We start from the raw sequence: 21,027 nt of genomic DNA on the forward strand, positions 1-21,027 counted from the left end.
AGAAGAAAACAACAGACAACTGTCCAAGCCCATGAAAGAACATAAAAATACAAAACTTTGCTGCGCTTCACGGCTTTCATGATGATATGAGTACTTTGTTCTTTCACACGTCTTACCTGGTGCCATCATGAGGCACATAATGCAAAAACTAGGCAATGTGAAGAAGTCAGCATCAGAAGCATCATAATGTGAAGGAAGAAGTTAAGGGAACAAAATGGGACCAGTCTGTACATTAAGCGAGCCATTTTGAGCTTACAAGTTCAGTGTATACAATGCAGCTGATGATCGTGTCTGCTAAGCATTACATCCTTACGCAGTGTGGGAAGAGTTTAAATTTCAAACCCAATGGTGTTTGCCCTTCTCCTCGCGGGCACCGCACTCCTATTTGGAGATTTGATGTCAATTGCACTTGCGCCTATGTGCATGGCGGTGCTGGGACGTCACTCATTGTGACACATGTCTTCGAGAGTTGTTCAAGGCGACATCAGTTATTTGCTTAATCTGTTGCTTCACTAAACCAATTAAAGTTTAAAGAAATAATAAACCATACAAAACAAATGCCTGCATGTTTTTGTATTACTTCATACCATAGCAAGGGAGATGCACTTCTGTTTCATCTGCGTGTTCCACGTCGTGCAGTTTGCTCGCCTGGAGAACGAAACTGTGTCATTTGTTGCAGTGTTCCAGTGCCGCAGTCATGCTCGTTCATCTTCTCGTGCCTGCTTCAGTGCTCTTGATTGTGGCGCTGACTTATACTGCTACTAATCAGGTGTTCTCGTGCGGAACGTTCAAAATCATCTGCTGTGTGATATGAGACAAATGCAACAGCTTGTGCATGAGACCTTCACAGGAAGTACACCATTCGTGCAAAATGTGAGAGCAAGAGAGAAATTGAGAAGGTGGAGCCTGTGACGTATTTGTCACATGATCCTCTAGCTCCAGTATGGGAGAACACAGCGAAGGAACTCTGCTTACGGAGGCTAGACGGGGAATGCGGAGAGAATGTCTATGTTGGCAGTGACACTGACCTGAAATCATTGGCTTGCAGTACTTGAAACATCTTCATCTCTCCTATTAATAAGCTAATTAGAAAAAAAAATTTCCAGTAGGAAACTTCTTACAGGGCACGTAACAACTTAACAACCATAACAAGCAAAATTTGCTATATGGCGTAGTGAGGGGCCCTTTAAAGAACTAAGAAGGCTGTACCAATTCCCACATATGATGGGGATCCGCCAGTTTATTTATTTTTACTTTTCTTTTTCCGTATAAAAACACTGAATTTATCAAGTTTTTATTTTATTCACTTATTCTCATATTGCAAAGAAAGTTTTTCTCTGCAATTATTGCTGCAGTTAAAGATCATGCTTTGGTGTAGGTACTGCTTAATGCCTCAGCCATCTTGAGGATGAAAAAGATGAATGATTTTTTTTTTCATGATGCCCTTATCAGTAAACCAATCTCTTTCCAGAAACAACAGCTACAGAAAAGCCACAGAAAACACAGAAAGCGGAGTCCAAGGGATGTCAGGTATGATGGCTATCTCAGGCATCAAACTTTTGCTTGAGTCTCCATATTGCGGTTGACAAAAGCATACTTGTGCCTAACAACTTAGTTGAACATTGCAATGGCTGACCGACATATACAAACTAAACAGAATGTGTGTATGGTTTCAGTGCAGAGTATGTTGCACTCAGAAAAATATTATAATGTATGTGTGCCGTAAGGTATGTTTGCAATGGTACGAATGGCATGCTCTTGCACACAGCTTGTGCATGCTTTCTTTAGTTGTGGTTCCCCTTATTAAATTGCAGTGGAGATAAAAATTGCAATATAGATAAAAAAAACAATAATTGCATTTTACATACTGAAATGTTCTTGGAAAAATTTGTTAGTAATGAGTTAGCAGCCCTGATATTCCGTTTAGATTTCTACAAACCTTTTCAATATTTGGGTTGAAGTTAGTGCTTTCAGAAAAATTGCACCCAAAGCTTTAATCTCTTTTACAAAAATTATTTCATTAACAAGGTACAGCTTTTGCATTGAGCAAAACATAATATAACTTGAAGCAGCGCGAAGAAGACGAGGACAGGAATTGAAAACAAACACTACAGGACGAGCGCTGAAATGCCAACTGATAATTGGCAGTTCAGCGCTCATCCTGTTGTGTTTGTTTTCTATTCCTGTCCTCGTCTTCTTCGCACTGCTTCAAGTTATACTCAAGATAACTCGCCCAAATGAAGTTGTTGCTGCTACAGAACTTAGTAATTGTAGTATGAAAAAAGATAGCCTGAGTTTTTTTGGAATATATTTCTGTGATTGTCTTCTCGCCAATTCTGAAAAATCTTTTCAGGCCAGCATAGCTACAGAAAAACCGCAAAAAACAGAATCCAAGGGATGTCAGGTATGGCGGCTATCTTTCACGCACTAAATTTTTGCTTGTGGTGTCTCTATTGAGGATGTACCTTTCCCTTACGAGAGAACCCCTCACCACTTCGTGGTGTCTTTTCAGCTGTGGTGTCCTGTAAAATGGACACTAAAAAGAAAATTAAAATGAACTATATTACTAAATTAATTTGATATAGTACCAGATAAGTATATTAGAATGTTAGTATTAATTGTATTAGTTCCATTATACCATAAAGGCCCAAATACGCGAAACTACGTACAGTCGACTGATTCTTTAGCAGTACGGCACGAGCGTCGCACACCACGAGCGACCTTCTAACGGTCTGAAGTGACAAGATCAGCAACATCTTGCTGATGTTTTGCTGATCTCTCTGGCCATGCTGATTTCGACTGGCCGGCCAGTCGACGCTCGTGTGGTACTGTTAAATGATCAATCGACTGTATACGGAAATGTGTAATGAAAAGCTGTGGCCGAACTGGGAATGTTGCTGGAACTGGCGTTTAAAGAAGCATACTTTTTTTTTTGTCAGGGTAACAAATGTCTTTCGTAGCAGCCTTTATGTATGCCTAGCTGATGCTTGCGATTGGCTTCCATCATGCCTGAGGGAGCTGTTGCAGAAATGTATGATTTTATTTCTTAAGCAATGTTGCCAGGCTGCTGTATGGTTGATCTGCGATATGTAAGAGCAAAAAAAGTTTACCGTCACTTTAGCCTGCGCTAAAGAAAATGAGGGTGAAAGGCTGCATGCCCATGAGACATGCATTAAATTACTTGACATTCTCATTCGAATGCGTTGTCACTCCCTATTGTTTTTACTCACCAAAGTTTGTGGGTTCGAATGCCTTAATTAAGGCTACCTTAATTAACTGTGCCTTAAGTAACACGAACGGTTGTGGGTTCGTCTCCCAACAGAGGTTGCGAGTTCAACTCCCACCAAAGGTCAGAGGTTCGAGTGCCTTAATTCTGTGTTAATTAACTATGTCTTAATTAACTTGCAACGCATGATTCTTGCAATGCATGATTCAAGCTTGAAAGTGGGTGTCATGCTGCCTTTAAACTGATTAAATTTTTGTTGTTGCCTGTGTGCAGACGAACAGAAGCGCCAAGAAAAGGAAAAAGTCTGCCTCTGACGAAGGTAAGCAGGAGTCCTGTACAATGCAGGAAGTGCGATTCAGTTATAGGCGACTTGCAAAACGGTGCACACTCTCTTCTGTAGCCATGGCCAAACCGCTCACTAGAATATCTGGTTGGAAAAACATGCTTATCTCCGCTTTCAACAGATTTCTTTTCCTGCCTTTTTTCCTCCTCACTCGTCTTAATGCGAAGTATCCTAAGTGCATTCTTAGGGTACTTCGGGGACGCAGACTTTCTGCAAGCTATCTATCTATCTATTATACATGTTTCTATGTATGCTTCTTTGTATCTCAACGCTTTCCCACCTACTTGGGTTACTGCGTAGCCCATGGCCAAATGGGTGGCGCGTCAGGCTGCTGTGCGGAGGGAACAGGGTTCAAAACCAACCATCGGCCCAACTAGGCTGTCTGAGTATGCGGCAATATGTACATATGTGCTACTCTTCAGTGAACCTCTTTCACACCGACGTGGGTCACTGTGGATGCGGAATTGAGTACGTACTGCTGTCCACTGAAACTCTTTGATGCCAACTTGGAGCACTGCGTATGTGCCACTCACTCTGTGCTAGTCTTAAATTAACCTCTTTGATGCCAACTTGGGTCAATGGGTATATGCCAAAAGGTGTGTGCCGCTACACAACGACGAGAAAGATCCCTTAAATTTTGCCGATGCTGAGTATAGTCGAAACCCCATAACAAGGGTTCTTCAAGGATGGCAACCCGATGCTTTAGCAGGCTGCTCGAAAAGTGCACTGGGTATGTACTGCTTTTCAATGCACGCCCTTCACACGTACGCTTAAGCAAGCTACGCCATGAATGCACTGCGTATCTGCTGCCTGTCAGTCAACCTCTCGCCAACTTGGGTCACTCATTATGTGCCACCGGGTCTGCGTCAAGCGAGGGAACGATTCTCGGCGTTAGCATGCACCGGCGGGCCACGCTTCTCGTCTTGGAGGCCATGCGCAAACTTCTCGGCAGCATCACTAGGTGGCACAGGGTATCCAGAAAGAAGCGTGAGAAAGGAACCTGGTGGCTGCATGACGCGTCTCTCAGTGTTTGCACGCACCGGTGCATGCATGCATGCATTTGCATGCACATGCATGCAAATGTGCATGCAAATGTGCATGCAGATGTGCATGCAAATGCATTTCAAAGGCCATGTGCAGGCTTTGTAGCACCGCCGCTAGATGGCAGCGAGTGTCCATAGGGAAGCGTGAAAGAGTTGTCCCTCTACAGTATGTGCCTCACACATAACTCGTTTGGATGGTGGCTATACATTGTGTTGTTATACTGATTCAGTATATCAACACAATCCCACAACCTTTGCATTACGCGAAATGGATGGGGAAACGGCGCCACAGTAGCTCAATTGGTAGAGCATCGCACGCGTAATGTGAAGGTTGTGGTATCGTTCCCCACCTGCGGCAAGTTGTTTTTTCGTCTACTTTCATTTCCATTAATTTATCGTTTCTTTATTTCATTAACTAAGTACAAGTAATTTCCCCTATGTTGGTGTCAGTGTTTGTTGGCTTCTCATGATATGACTAATAAAAATCAGGCCCCTCGGTTAACCCCCTTTCTTCTCATCTCCGTATATAGTCTGACGAGCATCACTGTGTTGGGGATCTGCTATCTCTGTTGCCGGAGATCGCTTTGGAGATCGAGGGAATGAGCCGTGTTTCTTCGCACCACTTGGCTCTCGCGAAGTCGCATGAGGTGATGCTGACCACACAAATGTGAAGCCACTCAAACACACACAAAGATGCAATGTCGTCTCTGAGATGTACCTGCTCTATGGCCACACCACGTGCAAAGAGCAACTGAAACTTTAACATACATAAAGGAATAAAAATGGATCCCGCATTAAGTGATTAAGTAATTATGATGATACCTCTGACTGAAATAAGAAATAAACAAGAAAAAGTGCCATCCCCAGAGCGTTTTGTTAGCCAAGGAAGAGTGGGCATGGCCTTTGAGACTCGAGGATGCCACATTCTCTTTATTGAAAGCATGCGAGTTTCGACCTTAGAGGCTATAGAGCATGCCACTGGAAGCCAAGCCAGCGGAAAATCCAACGTGGTGGCACCAAGATTAGGTATCGTAGCTCGGAACGTGCAATTTAGACCAAAAATAGAATTTTGGGGCCTAAATTCGTCCAAAAGATCTGTCGGAAGAATATGTTAGCTCCATGGGAACCCTGACGGTGCATCTATGAAGTACGGCATATCCATCAAGCCTGAATTGTTTAAGTCCAAAAAATCCATCGGCAACTGTGCGGAACTGTGCAATCAGTGTTGTCACGTGGGATTGGCGTGTTGGTTTGCCAAACGGGGTCTAGCCAAGCCAAGTTCCTGGTAAAGCATGCATGCCACTGGCAGACTTCTCCGACATTGTAAGGACCGCATGTGAATTTGTACTTTGCTACTACGACCGCCAGTCTAGCTGGTGCATCTTGTGTCACGTTCGATCACCAATAAGGTCTACAAGGGCGAACATAAGAACTAGCAGCCGCTGACAGACATTTTAGACATGGAAGACACTGCAAGTGGTGCTCCTCTATTAGAGCCGTCAGTCTAGCTCGTGCATCTCATATCAAGCTCAATTGCTGATAAAGTCTACGGGTGCGAATATATTGACTGAAATAGCTGTCGCGCGCTTCCCTGCTGGTCGCACCACTTAAGCAACTGAGCCAGCTAGGCCTAATCACTGTCGCTTTGTTGAGATTGCAGTTTTGCATTTCCGGCATCGTGCGTACAGTTTATACGTCTGAAACACTAAACACTGTGCGGGGTCCAAAGTTTCAGTTATTGCTGTGATACATTGATGCTACCAGTGGTAGCCACGCGGAAGTCCAAATAAACACACAAATCCAAAATATTAGGTGTCTGTATAGTTGGATGGCAAGTGTACTTGAAGTTTTTGCTACCAGAATATTTTCAGGCATGCACAAATATTTGCGTCACTATAACAAATATTGTGTCAAATTCCACATTCATTATTTCGTTATAGAAAGGGAGTAAGTACTTCATTGAATTAGAGCATGACCAACCAAATTTTATATCTACTTCTTCATACTCAGTAATTCGTTATATATCCGTGCTCATTATATTGTGGTTTGAATATATGCACATTTCGGATTATGCGAATATTCGAGTCCCTGAGAAATTCATTATCGAAATACTGCTGTAGGGTACTTTGTTATTTAGAGCACAGGTTTTAAAACCCTAGTTGCAATCAAAATGTGCTGTTGCATGAACACCGCAGCTTTGTTTGCTGCAGGTAAGGACAGTGTTATCACCGAACGTTTGGTGTTCTGCTGCGAGGAATGCGGTGACACATTCTCGGCAGCCAAGCACCTGCACCAACACCGAGAGACCTCACATCGGCCGAAGCCGGAGGGCAAACACCAATGCTCTTACTGCACCTACAGCAGCAACAATAAGTGAGCCCATCTTCTGTTCCTCTTATTGCGATAGCATTTACAAGCACACTTGTGGGGTGTTCATGCCGTCGTGCTGTCCCGCTATTAACAGCGCATGCGCGGCTCTGATGTGGAGGTTTATGCAATCTCCAGGGACGCAGAGTGCATTTAGATGCAACATTGATGATGCATAAGGTTAAGGGATGTGCCTGCTGCACAGAAACTTTGAAAATTGCTCAGCGTGTCGTGATGAAATGCCAAGATGGTGCCACCTGCAAGAACCGTAGGCAACTTCCACCTTCCAGAAGCGCTGAGTTTGAAAGTAAATGGAAGCATTAGCTGGTTAGCAGTTGAAATAAGCAAGAGGCATTTAGAATATTGGGGGAAAGAAAATTTAGCATGCGCGACTGCAGTCGACATCTGCGCATTTCAAAGCGTTTCGCAAGTAGTTGCAGCACAATGCGCCGACGTTCGTCGAGCCATCCAGGCTGTGGTGGCCTGCGATGCACTTTTGTAATTTTCCTATTGCCTAGTGTTTTAAGACGCCAAATGATTGAGCAGTGGTGGAACAGCTGGACCAATTGTGCCAGGAACCTTCCTTTATGCCATCCTGCTAAAAAGAGCGCTTTAGCGAAACATTTTGCCAAACCTGCGCCAAATGAAGCGTAAGAACGAGAGCCCCCTCTTCTGTTGATGCTGCCTTGGCAGTAAAAATGACGCCAAAATTCAAGAAAGTGGCATAATTATTGTCATGAATAAGGCTGCCGGTTGTTGATTCACTGTTTTCATGCTGCTGTACTCCACGCTTGTCCTGTGTTCTTCACTCATCCTTGTCCGTTCGTGCTTTTCTCAACAGTGAACATTCACCAACTCGCCCAGTTTGCCATTTTAGTGTAATTTTGTTTGTGCTGTTCTAGCTGCAGTTTGGTATTCCTCATACTAGATAGTCACTGAGCTCACTCAAGGAGGACGTTGGATAAAAAAAAAAGCCTCCGATAATGTTCGATCGCTTAGCATAGTTGTTGCCTGTGCAACTTTAAAAAATATCTTGTAGTACACCTGCTCAACTGCTGACATATAGTAACTAGGGGTGTGCGAATATTAGAACTTTCAAATATTAGAGAGTTTTAGCAGTGCCAAGTTATTGTACGGTAAAACCATACTGGCCTAGGACTGTCGGTAAGGCTCGGCTTGCCCCATGTTTTGCGAGCCAAGCTGCACCAAGCCAAAACGTAGTGAGAAACTGGCATCAGCCACAGAGTCCACGCTGTGCATGCCCGCATTTCGTGTGCGTTTTTCACCGTGGTAGGACCGCAGCACAATTTAATTCACCGTCTGCAACTCGACGAAGTGGCAGCAAGTATGACAGTTCTTCTAACGACAAGGTAAACTCGAGCTGAACTTAACTAAACATGTAACTGTACTCTTTGCAACAGGCAAGTAACCTACTGAGGCCAAATGAGGAAAAAAGAATATTAAAGAAAGCAGAAATCATCTAATAAATGCCGAAAAGGAAACGTGCCAAAAAAAAAAACGCTCTTCGGGTTGGTGGCGCCATCTGGTGACATAGAGTTTACTTAGAGGGGCACAGTGCTTTTATTTCAGTAACTACATTTTACTTATCTGCTTGTATATAGGCAGCGGTGCAATTTACAACAAACAGTTCTTTTTATATATATTGCTTAGACAAAAACACCTATGTAACTAAAGAGGGTTTCACATGTAAGACAAAGTGTTACAAGATGTCGCTACTGGCCTTGTGACTGAAGTCTACATTTGCCGTAACTCGGCACTTCCGTAAAGAATAATCTATGTATGGACGAGCTGAAGCTTTCTAGTATTTGCCAAAATGACTCTTTCATGCTCAGCGCATAGTTCTTTTATTCTGCAAGGCCTGTTAGCCACTATCATCATTACCATGTTACTGTACGGATCTACCACACATGCAGCTAAAATGTCATCTGTCATCACGGTAGGTTAGTACGGAATGGTAATACCATACTGTATAATGCTTTTACCATACCATAATACGGCCCTGCTGAAACTATTTTTCGAATAGCTTTTGCTGTTTTGCTCGAGTCACCTGAACTTTTACTATTCGAAGTATTCGAAGTTTTGGAAAATAAATACAGTCAACGACTGATTTTCTGGGCGCCTGATTTTTCGGACATGCCCGATAACTTGAACGCCCTTGCGGCACCGCCACATACCCCATAGAGTCAATAGAGAGTTTTAGGACTGCCAAGTTACTGTACGATAAGTGTGGTAATAGAGAGTTTTAGCAGTGCCATATTACAGTACGGTAAGTGCGGTATACGGTACGGTATTACCGTTCCGTACTAACTTATCGCGATGACCGAAGACGTTTTAGCTGCGTGTGCCACTCAATGCACATAGTAATGTGATAAAGATGATAGTGGCTAACATTGGGGCCTTGCAGAATACAACTATGTGTTGAGCACAAATTATTCATTTTGCCGAATACTAGAAAGGTTTAGCTTGTACACACGCAAACATTATTCTTTACAGAAGTGCCGGGTTATGGCAAGCATAGACACCAGTCACATAGTGTTCCTGTATATGCTCCCGCAGGGAGCAGAGTTGCGCATACCTTTTCCGGCGCCGCTCGCACAGCTATTGGCCGAGCGCGAAAAATGACGTCAAATGATCCGCGCCGCTGCGAAGCCAACTTTATGGGCACATCGCCGACTCATGCGAACTCGTCGTTTCCGTCAGTGTCATCGCCATTGTAATCAGCGGACCGTCGATCGTGCGTTGAGAGGCGCAGCTGCGGGTTTCAAGTACGGTATTCGACGATGTGAAGTCGGGGACCTTGGTGAAGTGATACGAAACACATCGTACTGGCACTTGCATTGTGCCAGTACGATGCCAAAAATGTGTTGTCAGATTGCGGTATGCACTGTGTGAATAATTACTCTGCAAGTTTGCCATCTTGATGTGATTAGTGCAATAAAAATAACCTGTTGTTACTCCTAATAGCTTGTTGCCTTTCCATTTTCTTTGAATTCTGCCCCCAAGGTTCCAAGAACCAGCATACTTTGGCCTGCTGCCAGCAGCCGTTCATGCATTCCCTTGTATGAAATAAGTTTGATCTAGAAGTACTTGCATCTTGAATCTTTTTCTACTTGCAGATTTGCTGCTACTATATAGCTGATTAGTCTGCGCTATGAATGAATCGTAAAAGTAAGCTTTGCTTAAAATGTGCGCATGTGAACATTTGAAATGCGCTTAAATCTGTGTCTGCACCGCATGTATCGAAAACGTGCAGCTGTTGTGAACGATGGTTAGTGATAAATGACGCTCTGTTAACGGTCACTGACATAACTGCAGGCACGATAGCGCTCTTGGCGACGGTCATTAATCGGCTGGTTTCGGCAGCCAAAATGCGCTAAGTGTCCAGCTTACGTGTGTGAAGTTTTAAACACTGTTTAAAACATTTCTTGCTTTCTGACAGTGATAAGACAACTTCATATGCATACTGAAAATCATTGCACCGCCTTTTGTAACGTACTGCGCGTTTGCGAGCGAACTTTGGAGCTGTTCGAGCCACGGGAGTATTTTATTTTGTGGAATCGAAGGCGGTCCTACCCCCTATTTGTACGTTCAAGTGTGTGTTTGTATATGCGTGTTTGAATAGGTACATACAACGTTTCGGTTGGTTGGAAGCCCACCCCTTCCGACTGCACGAATGACTCGTTCGAGCGTAGCCTGTATTAAGAAGTGCACTTTGCTAAGCGCCTGCGAACAATTGGCGCTTGTAGCTCGCGACCACTAGAGAAAAAGGAGGAACACCGCGCGGCATTTGGCTCCTGCGCGCACGAGGAGTGGCTTCGCTGCAGAGCTGGATCACGACGGCGGAACTATGCGCAACTCTGCTCCCTGCGGGAGCATATACAGGAACACTACAGTCACAAGGCCGGCAGCGACCTCTTGTGACACTTTGTCCTGCAAAACGTGAAACATATTTTTGTGACATAGGTGTTCTTATCTAATCAATGCATAAAAAAGGGTTCGTTTGTTGTAAATTGCGTCACTGCCGACATTTTACACCAGCAGGTAAGTAGAATATGGTTAGTTACTGCAATAAAAACTCAGCATCACTTCTAAGTAAACTCTGCATCACTAGATGGCGCCACCAGCCTGAACTGTTTCCTTTTTAATGCCACTTTTTATTTTCTGTTTTTCTTTTCGATCAGCAATTTTCAAGCAGCAATTTATTCTCACTCAGGAAAAGAAAATTTCTTCCAGTTTAGCCGCTGGGGACCAGGAGTCACTTGGCATCAGTGTACGAGGCCTGCGAGCTGGATTTGATAATGGGTGGTTGAAATTCGGGTTGCGCACGTTTTGAATGAGCATACAATAGTTCCAGAAAAAAATAGTGCTCGTTATGGGCGAGTAAATACAGTAAACCCAGTCACACTTCTTACTTTCTTATGCTAACCTGATTTGTGCTCTAGTACATTATGTATCCCACTAAAGGGTGTGTTGAGAGCAAACATAAACAGAAGCGCTTGCTGCTTCTTCCTCCGCATTCCACTGCTATTCTGTCATATCTGTGAGTATCTTTACTAACTTTAGATTTCACAGATGTTGCCAGACATGCTAACAAATTCTTTCACATCTCTGCACACCCGTATGCAGGAACCACGTCACGATTCACGAGCGGAAACACACGGGCGAGTGCCCTTTCCCCTGTAACCTGTGCAAGAAGGGCTTCTACCGGGCCGAGGATGCCAAGAGGCACCAGCGCTTGCACACGAAGGAGAAATCATACGCGTGCGATGTGTGTGGCCAGTGCTTCAACGTTCTTTCAAACATGAAACGCCACAGGAAGCTGCACACGGGGGACGCTGAGGTGTACGCCTGCCCCGACTGCGGCAAGGCGTTTGCCCAGAAGGCACACCTCCAGTCGCACATGCGCACACACACCGGCGAGCGGCCCTTCCAGTGCAGCCAGTGCCACCAACGCTTCACCGAGGTCGGCAGCGTGAGGAAGCACGAACGCATGATGCACGCAGGCGAGTACCCGCACCACTGCCCACACTGCGGCAAGGGCCTGGCGAACAACTTCAAGCTGAAGAAGCACGTCCGCGCGTGCCGAGTTTGAGCTGAGAATGTGGTGGACACGAAGGAGCAGACGACGCAGAAGATGCCGAGTTTGAGCTGAGAGTGTGGTGGACGGGAAGGAGCAGACGACGCAGACGACGAAGAAGAAATGAAAGCGGTTGTAAATGCGCAAAGTGTTCTGGCAAGGGGATGAAGTACGGCGGAGCAGTGTCTGGCATTATAAATGCGGCAGTGCAGTGCAAAAAGAAAGACCGAGTCTGACTCAGATGTTCAGTGTTTGCAAGCTTGTGCTTTCACAAGGATTTGACTGGCAGCTTCAAGCCGAAGGTCTCGAACTCTGGACACTACCACTCTTGTGACACCGTGCTCATAGAAGCAAACGGTATTGGAGGGACAGTTTTTGTGCCTACAAACAAAACAAGAAAGATGTGATGTTTATAGAAAGATTCCTATGTGGACTAGGGATCAGATGTGGGTAGACATTTTTAAGGTTAGAGCAAATGTCATTTACAGGCCATTCGAAGCATAGAGCACACGACGGGTTGTCTACAAGAGTAGCAGAAGATTTGATAGATGGATGAGCTTGGTTAGATTTTTGGTACAGGCCTTTAGTCGAGTTTTGAATTGAAAGGGGCATGAAAGGGAGAATTGTGCCTCCACCATTAGGAACCTGGGCTTTTGGCGTGAGGACGTCACACCCAGGCCCTCATTATTCCTTAAGCTGCCAAGAGATTGAAGCTCTCAACATTGGCCCCGAGGCACCACATGGAGGTGGGAATGGCATCGAGGCCAATGATCTGGCCTCTGGAGGGTCAAGCATTGCTCTCGGTGCCATCTACAACGCATGTACTAGTGCTCATAGCTGCGCTGTTATTGCCGGACCTTATTGTGATTTGATTATAAGCATTTACTGACGAGATACTAACCGTCAGAAATGCTCTGGGAATTTGTGAAGTTGCTTTTACTGCTGTAACTTAAACCTTGAATTACTGAAATTCCTCTTTTAATGTTTAATGCAAGTTCAACCTCGTTATGTTGAGGCTTGACTGTACTGCTCATGGTAATGATTTTTTAGAGCACGCTTCTTGTCAGTGATTTATCTTTTTTTTAATGATCACATTTTGCAAGTGTTAGGTCTACTGCAAGTCTTGCAATACATTTTATTTGTTTGTTTGTTGACTGCTGTGTACTTGAGCACAAAATTCAGTGAAACAAGAGAGGCCAAACCAAACACACTCTTAAAAACTGGCCCGTCATGATATACCCATGTGACCAGGTGAAAATATTGCTACTGGTTTTCAAGTGGTACTACTGGTTTTCAAGTGGTGTGAACTTATCCGATGTGGTTTCAGTTGAAGAGAGGGGTCTGTTGCTGGTTTCGACTGGTCCCAGTAGATTGGCTGTTGGCCTTCAACTGAAATTTTGCTGGTTTTCAAGTGGTACTATTTGTTTTCAAGTGGGATGAACTGGTCTGATGTGACCCAGTTGAAAAGCAAGTGGTCTGTTAGTGGTTTCAACTGGTCCCAATAGAAGGCTATGGGTATTCAGTTAAAGTTGTGCTGGATTTGAATTGGTTCCAGTGGTATCTACTGGTCTTCAAATGGAACTGCACTAGCTTTAGTACAGTGGCAGTTGGAAGCTACTATATTGCACAGCCGGCTTTGACTGATTCCTTTCTCAGCGCTGTACATTAGAAATCTCAGATGAAGTGAACTGTGGTTGGTTTCAGTTAGATTTTAGGTAAAGCTGGCAATCATCATGCGCCATTTGGGACAGTGTCTTGAAAGATTGTGTGCTAATATGAACATTTCCCAATTTACGCAAGGACCTAGGGTATGTGTTGCCATATGTGTTTGGCTGGAATGCAAATCACATTACAATTATCAAGCCAAACACTCTGGTTACACTTGCAGTCTGCAAGTACAACCAGCGAGAAGCATGCTGGGTGGCGTCTGCTTCCAGCTAGGCCCATCTACGTGCGACACGATTCAATTACAGTCGAGTCCACTTATAACAATGTTCAAGTGCCATGAAAATTTCATTGTTATAACCGATGATTGTTATAAACGGGTTGCACGAAAAAAAGCATAACTGCAAAGAGAGGTCACAGACGGCAAGTGACATGCCAGCTCCGCCGAGGCATCGTTCTGGTGGTCCCGAAAGGGGCCTTGTAAAAAATACGAGAAGGTTGCCGCGGCTGCCTCTCAGCTTGAAAATCCCTTAGCCCCTCCCCCCCAAAAGAAAACAAAGAAAACATGAATACCTAAGAGCATTTAATGAGGACAAAATAGCTTGCACTTCTCACTTCTTTGCTGAAACAAACCCGTAATCAGCGAGTTTTGACTGCTTCGCGGCAATCTTGTTGATGTTTTTCTGGAGGGCATCCAAATGTTGAACATGTCCAAGCGAAAGGTTTTTTGCAATAATGAAGTCCCGCAGGTAATCGATCATTCTTGAGGTCTCCTGTTGAGACACAACATGTACAGGTTCCGGTTTATCTTCGTCGTCGCTGCTGTCATCGTCTTCCACGCCGATGACTGCTGCAACGATCGCCTCGTCAGTCAATTCTTCGTTTGTCGCGACTGCATCGTCGGCGTGCAAGAATTCTTGAAGCCTTTCCGCGTCGCCGTCATCACCACGCACCGTAGACCAAAGTTCTGTAATGGCTCAATCGGCAGTAGCTTCACGATACTCCGCATCACTGATATCCCCGGCAAAGTCCGCTTTTCGGACTTTTTCGGACTCGCGTCGTCACGTGAGCTTTTCGCCGCCCCTGTGTGGGCGGCTCCGCATACTTGCGCGCACTTTTGGCGGAGTAGTTTGGCCGGCGTGGTCGCTGCATTTGTGCGTTTTTTTTCTGTGACGGTTGGCTCCAAATGACTAAATTTAATTGTTATAACCGACAATCTTGTATGATAGCATTGTTATAAGCGGTTTATTTTACCATAGAACACACTGCAAAGGTGACGGTGCTGCGGCTGTCCATTGCTATATCCGATATATTGTTAAATGCGGTATTGTTATAAGTGGGTTTGACTGTATTATCAAAAGATGTCCACAATCCAGAGAAAAATGCTTTGAATTGAATAGCATTTATTTCATATCATTGAGACTTGAGCAGAACATGGCCACATGATACATACAGCATCATACTAGCAGCTAAACATAAGGACAGAAGGACATGCAATATCAAGAATATATATATATATGTATTCATAAAGAGTATCACAATAACAGCCTAAAAGTATTATCGTACTAGCATATTGGCCGGTGAGCTGGCATGTTACTTTATTACGCATCGGGCAGGGAAAGCACATGTGGAAGGGCATGTGGCTATTGCGATGAGTCCTGGCCAAGGCGTAGCTGTCCTCGCTCTCCGAGAAGCAGAGGATGTGAGAATAAAAAGGGTTTCTGAACTGCGGCCGCAGAAGAACACATGGGTGGCTGTGATGAGCCACGACTATGGCGGCGTTCTTTCTCCCTACCCTAGAGGAGTTGATTTCATTCAAGATAAGAAGCCACTTTTACTACAAACATTTCAGTGCTCAAACAAACATCATAATGCTACAAACATAATAGCGGCTCGAAACAGTGTAAATAGATTTTCATAAAACAGACGTGCCATCACAAAGCTAGATGGGAAATGTCATGGTTAAAAGGAATTTCCTTTCTACTTGCAACAACAGTGGTCCAATCGGAAGGCAAGCAGTTGAGTTCGCTGACACTTTCATTAATACCTGAGGCGGATGTGTACCATATAAGTAAGATAGGACTTGCAAATTGCCCAGGCATGGTGAGAGAATGAAAGCCCGATTCTAATGTCGCTTTTGAGGTCATTAAAAGAGTGACCAGGAAAGTCGCCAACACACACGTACATATATGCTCATCTGTACATACACATACTATATTAAGGCCCCATATTCAAGCGAAGCAGGTTAGCCATAATCTAGGTACATAAAAATATGTAAATATAATTAATATACTCCCTGAAACAGATATAGGGAAGAAAAAGGAAAGCTGAAGAACTGCACAAGAAGTTACACTATCAAAAATTCATTGCAAAAACATTTCGTGCAGCTTTTTCTCCTTAGGCAAAGTAAGATTTCGAGACCACTTTCTTTAAACATTTACCACTGTAAGCAAACAAACTTTACCATCTACTGGCAATATTTTGTACTGCACCTAATAACATTCCCAAGTTCGAGTTGACTTACGTTGTCAATTTAGATGTGCAGCTGTAAGGAATGCAATCTCATGATTGCTATATAATTCTTAATTTAGCTACTCTATACAAATGACGAAGGTAAAGTTGAACAAATGTAACATCTCCCAGCCATAAAGTTGTAAATGTACAATGTGTTTTTCTACTTAGCTATTGCACAGTCGTCGTTGAAGAATACGTACATTGTGCAAAATGTTTAATTCAAACAATTAAAATGGTCAGGGACAAAACATGAAGCTGTCCTAACATTTTAAGCGTGTAGCAAATGCTATACATGAATGTTTACATTTGGTTGTTGAAAGGGAGCAGGTGCCAGTTTTTGTGGAACCTAATTCACTGCAATGCAAAGCGCAGTGCTACCTATGGCAACCAATCCATCAGCAGCGGTAACGCCAGAATGCCGGGAAAAACATTTTACAGGAATTTTTCAATCTGTCGAGGTCATGACTTTTAAACGAAACTGTGCCATGGACATGCTTCTATTAATATAAGCCACATTCTTTTCATTGCCACCATCATTTCCCAACACATATTAGTTAGCAACCATAAAAACCCTGCTTGAATTTCTAAACAAAAGTTTTGTGCTAATTGTGAGCTTGCTCCTGAAAAGCTCCCTATAGTACTAAAATGAAAACAAAAATTTTCTAAGAAGGTGTCTACGTTTAAATTTATACATGCACTACTCCCAAGTCAGCTTGCCAACAGTGTTTTCTGCGCTAGCCTTACAAACAATATTTTCCCGCCGCACTCCATGTAAGTGCATGGGCTAACATCTGTTGATAATTCAAGTAAAATTTCCTGCTCTACTCCTAGATTACATGATTTGTATTATAGGCACACTCGGAAGAGAACCTACGAGACAAATATTTTTATGTATCCACTCACATCTTTGAACGAAACAATGTGTTTGATTTTGAGGCATTTTCCTTGACCTGTCACAAAAGCAGTGCTGTCTGTTTTGTTTGGCCTTGAGTACTGCTCACTGTGGAACATGTTCCCGGCTACAATGACTCGGTCACGTTCCACAACAGGGCCACAGATAACGTTGCAAAGATGTTTGCGAACAAAACTGAGCAATGGCTCCGGCACACCTCATGGCTTGCTCACAAGGAGAACGGCATCGTTATTGCAGTGACTAGGCTTTGCCAAAAATCACAAAGTATGTGGACTGGCTTGTGCACTCAAACTCTTATAGTTGCTACAGCCGTCATCATGCATTCAACAATTTGAATAGGCACACCTCTGGCTGACATCACTAGCCCTTTGAGGTGACCAATGTGGGCCTCAAAACTGAAGCAAGAGTGTGCCCAAAGGCGATTTTGCAGGACAGCATTCTTTGGGATGTGCAGTAGCTTATGCACATTGTTTGTTGTATGCTTTTCGCCATATAAGAAGTACACGTCAACTACAAGCCGTACAAGGCAGTTTGTACTAGCAGTAATATTGTCTTTGCTCACTGTGTCTTACAGCAGCAGGGCAATGGCTTGTACGAAAAGTGAAAAATGCTTAAAAAAATGGCTGTGGCTTAGCTAAGGTTAAGCCCAGAATGCGAAGCATACTAGCCTTTATTTTAGTTGTTGAACCACTGTTTAGCCTGGTGAACTGCTGTTGCTTGGCTATATTAGGTTCGGCTAGACGAAGAAACAACTCATGCGTTACTCTGCTTCGCCTTCAAGAGTGGAACGCGACAGCGTTCCCGTCGACCCCCAAGGGGTGTAAGACAATGGGCTACGGCGCAGCGACTACGCGCCCCGCATCGGACGCGGTGAGCGTCGAGCAACACAGCGTTCGGCGCGGTTACGAAATGTGCGCCTGAGCAAGCGACGTACGCCTGAGCCTTAGAAACAGCTCGTTTCTAAAGCAACACCGCATTCACTAGAGGCGCTTTTGTACCGCTTTGAAGCATCGTACTCGTGGCTCAATGGTAGCGTCTCCATCTCACACTCCGGAGACCCTGGTTCGATTCCCACCCAGCCCATCTTGCAAGAGTTGAGCCAAAGCCACCTAGAAACAAGCGCAGCTGCTTATATACCGCCGCGACGCCGCGAGCGACGGCGCGAGTTGGAGCACCGTTTCTCCTCTGTCGTGACGTCACGGTATCACGTGGTATGGCATGGGGTCAAAGGTCATTGAAGGCGACACCGCCGCGCCTGAGCAGCTGGGTTGAGCTCTCGTAATATGCTTCGCATAAAATTGTGCTGGCAAAAGCCCCTCAAGGCGTAGTAATGCCTTGAGGGGCTTTGGTACATGTCACGCAAAGTCTTTTATTGCATAGTCTATGTTTTGATTATGTCATTCCCCTCTGCGTTGCACTGACACTTTCTTGCTTGGTTTACTCAGAAATCTGTTTACACTGTGCTGGGTTTTGCCAGTGGTAGTTTGTACAGCCTGCTGTTTTCAATACTTTGTGACACGTTATGGACTCCTTGGAATCAAAGTCCTTTGTTTTCATCGACTGCAACCCACATGCTTTGAAGTAGTAACTCCTTTTTTTTTCTTTTTCCACGTTTCAACCTTCCTCCTGTTGCAGTAGGCAGTCAATCCATGAGGGCTGCGTGCAAAAATGTTCATCTTAAATGCCCATTCTGGTGGTGTTGCACTTGTTTTTCTGTTCTCATATGTATATATACAGTTATATTCAACGCTTTCTGCGTTGCTTGAGGACACTTTTTGTGCTTTGTTGAATGGCTAGTACCAGCACTGTTGCATATACATATGTGCAGCGTGCACAGAAAGGCTGTGAAGACCGAAAAATGCCCATTGTCCACATTTTAGTGGTTGTAATAAACAAATTTGAGAACTATAAGCACTCCAGAAAAAGATTGTAATTTCATGTGTACACAATATTTGGAGTCTCTTGCTCTATGTACAGATGTTTGCTGGCTTGAATGAGTGTGTGTTTTCATTGTCCACATGTTAATAGATACCTGGTGAAACAATTTGTATCGCTTTTTATTCAAATAAATGAGATATCTTTCTTTACACGAGTGAAACAAAGTGGTCCCCCCCCCCCCCCCTCGGCATGGTACTTCTGGCGTTTCACCTCGTTCTCTGCTTCTCGTCAGTGCGGTGTCACCATGCATGATGGATTGTGGCGAGAGTCGCTGAACAACGTGTTGGCACTGCTATAAGGTTCCTGCGTAGAATCGACTTGCGTTAGTGCATCTGAATATGTACGTCTCGGTTTACATATAAAACCACACATCGTATGTAACGTACGTGTGCGGTTTAGTTAGAATATGAGCTATGGGTAGGCCATGCAAAGTAAGAACTCCCGAGGAGCAACGGGAATACGATGCACATAAAAAGGAGCAATATAGGTTCTCGAAGCAACGCCATAGGCAAAACCCTTCGAACCAAAAGGCCGAGCATTGAGCGAGAGTCAAAGAAGCGGACCGCAAAAGACGCGCTCGCTCGAGCTGCGACGAGAGACGAGAAGCGGAGAACGAGGTGAAATGCCGGAAGTGCCACGCCGACAAAATCGCCACGTTCAAGGGACTGACTTTGAAATTCAAGCGCAAGTTCCACGACGCGGAATTCAGATTCTGCTGCACCACCATGTGCGACCACCTGCGGTTTCGCGACGACTTGTCGCGCATCTCCACCATAAAGAATGCCGCAAGGAAACGCAGTGCCCTCGACGTGCTCGCTCGAACGTTCCCTGGAGATGCCATTGTCTGATTTCGAGGTGAGCAGTACCTGCAAGGATTCTCTACTCAGGTAAACTGCCTCTCCTTTCCAAGACTTGCGGACATACTCATACTTACTTATGAGTATGTATGACATGCTCATACATACTTGTAGCATACTCATATCCTCCGATTCTGCTGCACATGCCCCTGCTGAACATTGTCGGAGAACGGCTGGTTGCACTGCGGATCCAGCTCGTGTCGATCCGGCGCCTCTCTCACGGAGTCCGTAATTAAAAAGATTAGACGCCGATCAGACTACAAGTGGACCGTTATGGTTATACACTGCATTTTATGGCATACTCATTTCATTGTTAGACTAGAATAGCTTAAGTGGGTGGTAACAGCTCCGCTGACAATCCACCTTCACAGAGTGGATTGCGCCTTCAAATTTTATGCGAAGCATATTACGAGGGCTCAACCCAGCTCCTCAGGCGCGGCGGTGACCATGAAATCACGTGACACCGTGACGTCACGACAGAGGAGAAGTGGCTTTGGCTCAACTCTTGCAAGACGGGCTGGGTGGGAATCGAACCAGGGTCTGCGGAGTGTGGGACGGAGACGCTACCACTGAGCCACGATTACGATGCTTCAACGCGGTACAAAAGCGCCTCTAGTGAATGCGGTGTTGCCTTAGAAACGAGCTGTTTCTAAGGCGTGCGTCTCTTGCTCAGGCGCACATTTCGTTGCCGCGCCGAACGCTGCTTTGCTCGACGCTCACCGCGTCCAATGCGGGGCGCGTAGTCGCTGCCCTGTAGCCCATTGTCTTACACCCCTTGGCGGGTCGACGGGAACGCTGTCGCGTTCCACTCTTGAAGGCGAAGAAGTAATGCATGAGTTGTTTCTTCGTCTAGCCGAACCAAATATAGCCAAGCAACAGCAGTTCACCAGGCTAAACAGTGGTTCAACAACTAAAATAAAGGCTAGTATGCTTCGCATCCTGGGCTTAACCTTACCTAAGCCACAGCCATTTTTTTTTTAATGTTAACATTACTACAATGTCGACAACATCAGAACATCTCTGTTATTGAAGCTCTGGCTTGACTAATTCTTGCGGTGGCAAG

General features: G+C 44.7%; 1 protein-coding gene across 2 annotated transcripts in view; it reads left to right on the forward strand.

Annotated features, from left to right (window-relative positions):
- LOC139050948 (zinc finger and SCAN domain-containing protein 22-like) overlaps nt 1-14,049 on the forward strand; it is a 31,460-nt gene extending 17,411 nt beyond the window's left edge. For both annotated transcript variants that reach the window (XM_070527837.1, XM_070527838.1), the window contains exons 4-8: nt 1,472-1,530; nt 2,354-2,404; nt 3,500-3,545; nt 6,823-6,985; nt 11,627-14,049. In XM_070527837.1, the coding sequence (XP_070383938.1) occupies nt 1,472-1,530; nt 2,354-2,404; nt 3,500-3,545; nt 6,823-6,985; nt 11,627-12,092 (785 nt within the window). In that variant the 3' untranslated portion in view covers nt 12,093-14,049. The remainder of the gene's footprint in view (nt 1-1,471; nt 1,531-2,353; nt 2,405-3,499; nt 3,546-6,822; nt 6,986-11,626) is intronic.
- The last annotated feature ends 6,978 nt before the right edge of the window (nt 14,050-21,027 follow it).

The sequence above is a fragment of the Dermacentor albipictus genome, chromosome 10, assembly GCF_038994185.2.
Source record: "Dermacentor albipictus isolate Rhodes 1998 colony chromosome 10, USDA_Dalb.pri_finalv2, whole genome shotgun sequence".
In the NCBI taxonomy this organism is placed as follows: Eukaryota; Metazoa; Arthropoda; class Arachnida; order Ixodida; family Ixodidae; genus Dermacentor; species Dermacentor albipictus.